This window comes from Humulus lupulus, chromosome 3 (assembly GCF_963169125.1).
Source record: "Humulus lupulus chromosome 3, drHumLupu1.1, whole genome shotgun sequence".
NCBI lineage: Eukaryota > Viridiplantae > Streptophyta > Magnoliopsida > Rosales > Cannabaceae > Humulus > Humulus lupulus.
The window spans coordinates 225,911,321-225,917,231 of NC_084795.1; the positions used below are offsets into that span (position 1 = coordinate 225,911,321).

The 5,911-nt window shown below is 33.0% G+C and overlaps 1 protein-coding gene across 1 annotated transcript; it reads right to left on the reverse strand.

Annotated features, from left to right (window-relative positions):
- Positions 1-2,786: 2,786 nt before the first annotated feature.
- Positions 2,787-5,032, reverse strand: LOC133825436 (uncharacterized). Its single transcript, XM_062258376.1, has 2 exons — positions 5,020-5,032; positions 2,787-3,373 (listed from the first exon to the last, which is right to left on the reverse strand). Exons 1-2 carry the CDS (start codon positions 5,030-5,032, stop codon positions 2,787-2,789), a joined length of 600 nt encoding a protein of 199 aa, XP_062114360.1.
- Between the last annotated feature and the right edge of the window lie 879 nt (positions 5,033-5,911).

Sequence of the window (5,911 nt, forward strand, 5' to 3'; positions counted from 1 at the left end):
AAATTTGTCCCCTTTCAGAATAGGAACAGAACCAGGTTTACATAGATCCATGTTAAACTTTTTCAGCACACGATGGATATAAGCTTCTTGAGATAAACCAAGAGCTTTTCGTTTCCTGTCACGATGAATCTCAATCCCGAAAACAAAAGATGCTTCTCCAAGATCCTTCATATCAAAATTTGTAGACAGGAAAAGTTTGGTCTCATTTAGTAGTCCCAAATCACTACTCGCTAGTAAATGTCGTCCACATAAAGAACAAGAAAAATATAACGACTCCCACTGAACTTCATATAAATGCATTGATCAAACTTGTTCTCTATGAAACCAAATGATGTCACAATTTTATCAAACTTCAAGTACCATTGATGAGATGCTTGTTTGAGACCGTAAATTGAACTTTTCAATTTGCAGACCAAGTTCTCCCTTCCACTTTTCTTGAAACCTTCAGGCTGAGACATATAGACCTGCTCATCCAATTCCCCATTCAGAAAGGCGGTCTTTACATCCATTTGATGCAACTCTAAATCAAAATGTGCAACTAAGGCCATGATAATCCTGAACAAATCTTTTGTAGAAACAGGTGAGAAGGTTTCAGTGTAGTCAATACCTTCTCTTTGAGTAAAGCCCTTTGCTACTAGATGTGCTTTGTATCTTTCAATTTTACCCTTATTATCCTTTTTGGTTTTGAAAATCCATTTACATCCTGTTGGTTTAAAACCAACAGGTAACTCAACCAATTCCCACACATCATTATTCTTCATGTATTCAATTTTATCTTTCATGGCTTTAATCCATTTAGAAGATTGTTCACTTGTAAGAGCTTCACTATAAGTCACAAGATCAACAACATGACCAATATCATATTCTCATTCTCCAAGATAAACAAAAAAATCATTAGAAATTGCTGACCTTTTTGCCCTTTGAGATCTTCTTAGAAGAATAATTTATGGAATTGTTGCTTGTTGTTGAATGTCATCTTGAATGACATCTTCAGCAGCTGGAACTTCTTCAAAGACAAGAGCCTCATCCATAATGGGAGCATCAACAACAGGAGTTTGAATAGGATCATCATAAATATCATCTGTCTGTATTATATCATCTCTTGAAAGAGATAAAGGAATGAAAATTCCACCAGATGACTCCCCTGTTTCAAGAGATGGAGTAGAAACTTTCTCAACAATATCAAATTCCAGAAATTTGGCAGTCTACGATTCAACAATTCTACTACCGCGAGTAGGACAATAAAATATATAACCTTTGGAATGAGCTGTATAACCAATGAAAAAACAGCGAATGGTTCTGTTTTTCAAGTTAGGATCATAAATCTTCACTTCAGCTGGATAACCCCATACACGAAAATGGTTCAAACTAGGCTTTCTACCAGTCCATAAATCAAAAGGAGTTTTGGGTACAGATTTACTTGGAACTCGATTTAGGATGTAAGTAGCAGTCAAAATAGCTTCACCCCATAAGAACTCTGGCATATTAGATCTACTCATCATACTTCTAGTCATATCCATAAGAGTACGATTTCGTCTTTCAGCAACTCCATTTTGTTCAGGATTACCAGGCATAGTGTAGGCTGCAATTATACCACTATCCTGTAAGCACTTAGCAAAAGGCCCCATGTGTTGTCCAGTTTCAGTGTACTTGCCATAATACTCACCTCCACGATCCGAATGCACAATCTTGATAACTTTTCCTAATTGTTTCTCAACCTCAGTTCGAAATATTTTGAATTTATCAAGAGCATCCGATTTTTCTTTAATCAAATAAGTAAAACCATATCGAGAAAAGTCATCAATAAAAGTGATAAAATATTTCTTCCTACAAAGAGTAGTAGAATAAGGCCCACTGATATCAGTGTGTATAGTATTTAATAGATTCTGACTGCGAGTGGCACTTTTCTTACGAGTTTTGATTAACTTCCCTCGAGCACAATCAACGCAATCGCCCAAATCAGAAGCATTAAGAGGAGGAAGAATATCAGCTTTAATCAATCTATCAACTCGTTCTTTGGAAATATGACCTAACCATTTGTGCCACAAGAGTAAAGAATGTTCCTTGATACGAGATCTCTTTGCCACAGTATTCTCAACATTAAAAGAGGAAACCAAAGGAGCCAAAGATAATTTGTAGAGACCATCAAAATAAAAACAATTTCCAATAACTTTGGAGTCAAACATAATATCAACTTTAGAATTGGCAAAAAGAAACAAATATCCTTGTTCATCCAAAAGTCGAAGCGAAACTAAATTTCTCTTAAAAGTAGGAACATAAAAAGTATTGTTCAAAACAAGCTTAAAATTTGTCTGTAATTCAAGAATAAAGGTGCCAACATAAAAAACTTCAACTCCAACATCATTTCCTACTTTCAGTTTTGACTCCCTCTGATTTGGTTTCCTAAGATCCCTTAGCCCCTGCAAGGTAGTAGTAACATGAATTGTGGCATCACTATCCAACCACCAAGAATCAATAGGAACATCAACTAGATTAGATTCAAAACAAACACAAGCTAAAGGAGTAACTGATTGTTTTTTCTTCTTTTCTAGCCAAATCTTAAATTTGTGACAATCAGTTCTTCTATGGTCCATTTTATCATAGAAGAAACACTTAACATTAGCATACTTCGATTGAGCACCCTCTTTTTTCTGTCCATTGTTATGCTCCTTTTTATTATCAGTGTTCTTAGGAGTGTTGTTCCTCTGATTTTTTAATCTCATTTTTCCTTTATTTGGCTTGAGTTGAGAAACATAATGAGCTGACTCATTCTTCTCCTTTTTCAGCTAGTTTTCCTCAGCCACACACTTTGAAATTAGGTCATTTATGCTCCATGCTTGATTATAAGTGTTGTAAGCTGTCTTAATGAGACTGAAAGATGCAAGAAGAGCATGGAGAGCATGGTGAATAATATAGGAATCAGGTAGAGGAACCTTATGATCTTTTAGCTTTGATTGAATAGGGACAATTTTTAAAATGAAGTCCCTTACTCCTTTATTTTCATCATACTTGATGGTTTGAATCTCATCCATAAGAGATCCAGTTTCAGGATTCTCACCAGTGTCATACAATTTTCCCACATTAGTTAAAAACTCTTCGGCATTAGTGTTCTCAGGCAGACCGCTCAAAAGATGTTCAGGAATCAATTTTTTCATAGCTATAAGACTGAGACGATTTGACTTTTCCCATTGTGCATGGAGAGTTCGTTGGGCAGTAGTGCTCGCATCAATAAGAGCAGCAGGTTGATCTTCATGCATGCATAGGTCCAAGTCCATGATTCCCAAACTAAAATCCACATCTCGTTTCCACTTCTTGTAGTTGGACCCAGTCAGAATTTGAATTGAAGCATTGCTGTTGTTCACAGAAAAAGAAACTACCAGATAAAAGAAAAATACAAAACTTGATTAAACTACGAGCATATCAAGAAAATATATAAATAGAGTCAAGATGGTCATCACAAACTCCCCTTTGGGGTGAGAATATAATACACATATGATCTATTTCCATGAAGTTAAATAGAAAATATATATAAATTAAAAATTTATTACCTTTGGGCAAATAAATTCTCAAATCATATATATTAATTCAAACCAAACAAAATACACATAAAAATTATTACCTTTGGGAAAATAATTTTAAACATGCATTATAATCAACACACTTCATGAGACATAATTAATATATATAATTACCTCCTTTGGGCAAGTAATTATACATATCAATTATCCAAGAAAAATATTTTCTATAAACTAATGAAATTTGGCGATAAAACAATCATTGAAAAATAATATAATTAAATCACTTTGATGATAATAATTATAATATTTTCAACCAAATTCCCAAAAAATGAAAATATATTTCTCATTAAATTTATGAATGATCAAAATAATGTGTTCCACCATAACACATTGTTTGGTCATCAAATAATCAAGTTTGACACTTTAGAACAACAAAGAATGTAGGATTTATTTAAGAAAATAAAAACCTATATTTTGAGTGGAGAGTATAGGAAAAACAAAGGTTGTTCTAGATAGCGAGTATGTTAAAAGGAACGAACAAATACCCAAATAATTTTTTGTGATTTAAAGTTTTCAAAAAATATGACAAAAATATTTATTAAGATTTAAAAAGTGCAAAAATCGTATTAATTAATTAATAATTATTTTTTGACGTCAAAAAATTAATTAAAAATCACAGAAAAATCAGAAATTAAATTCTAATGAATTTGGAAAAAAAAATCGCCGAAAAACATTGCTCGGAAGTGCCGCACTCGCCCCCACTCTCTGCTGCCGCGAGTGGGCGTCGTCGGAAAAGGTTGTCTTCAACCTCCAGCCAGCCTGAAATCGAGTTGTGCGACCTAGTTGCGACTTGGTCGGGTCCGACGAGTTTCTGGCCAGAAAAATGGGGTTTTCGAGCGTGTATTTTAGGGATTTTCATCCTTAGATCATGGGCAATTGATTTGTGAGGTTTATTTCGAGAAAAAAATAATAAATAGTGTAGATCTAAGAGATTATATGTGAAAAAATGCACCAAAATTTCGGGTAAAATATTGTGTAAATGGCCGAATCTTAACAAAATTAAAGCATGGTAAATGTTCTACAAACAATAATGTACACATGCAATAATTTAATTTGGATAAATAACCATTAAATTTAGATATAACAATTTGTCAATTGCGAAATTTATGAAAAACCTCTAAAACTTTAAACATGAAATTCTCATAAATTACTAAACGAAATTTAGCATAAAATATATCTATAGAAAGATAATTTCACGAGGAATAAAAGCCCTAATATTTTAGGATCTAACAATAAAAATTTCAACATAAAATAATAACGAAAATTAGTTAGGGTTCATCATTTATTAATCTCAATTTAGCTTAAACAAAAAATTATAGGTCCTAAATCGTATACAATTGGCAATCTGATACCACATGTTAGATATTCTTACAACATCTTATCAATAATTTTGCATACAATTTAGAACACTATAAATAATTAAATAATACAGGAAACATACCTGATTCAGCCATGGAGAAAACGTGAATTGTTAGTGCAATACTAACCAACTAAGCATTCCTCCCTAGGACCTATATTTCTAAAGCAGATTATCAAACTACAAAATAGCGATGAGACTATTCATATATATAGAGTTAGGGAGGTGACTTAGCTTATATTAACTTAGTTGGACTGGACTTCCTCATCAAAGACTTTAGTTAACTTCAAAGCCCAGACTTCTGCCTCAACTAGACTACTATAGATACTAAGCCCATAAACAAGAGATCACTAAAGTTAAATGGGCTAGATCAGCAACGAACTATTTATCAACCTATATTTTATAAAATATTAAAATAAATAATGTAAGCTCAAATAAAAGTCTATCACATCAAAGTAATTTGGGATTCTATTCAACCCCTCATACAAGGTAAAATGTTGGATATTAAAAAAAAAAACAACAATATTTGGATAACATACCGATATGAGTGACTTTCAATTTTCTACGAGGTTTGTGGTCACACTCACTGAGATTGTGCAGTTGTTATGAAAATAATAGAAAAAGGGCTTTGTCCAACACTAGAATATGATGATTCTCTAAAAGCAGATGGTTTGTCCAATAATATGATTACGGCTGCAGCAAATTCTAAAAATAATAGGGCCAGTAAAAAATCGATGAATAAATAGGATTTTTCCCTCCAAACTATGATCCTTGTAGAGTTTTACCCCCTGAATTTTTTTTTTGAAAAAAAATCCCCCTGAACTCAACATGGGTCATAATTCAGGAGGAAAATTTTCTATTTATTCAAAATCGATTGCCCAATTGACAAAAGAAGCATTCATATTGCAAACCAAAGTTTCAACTATAGGATCGTCCACCAAAAGATTGAAAATTGGACACTCAGGTAAAAATATCC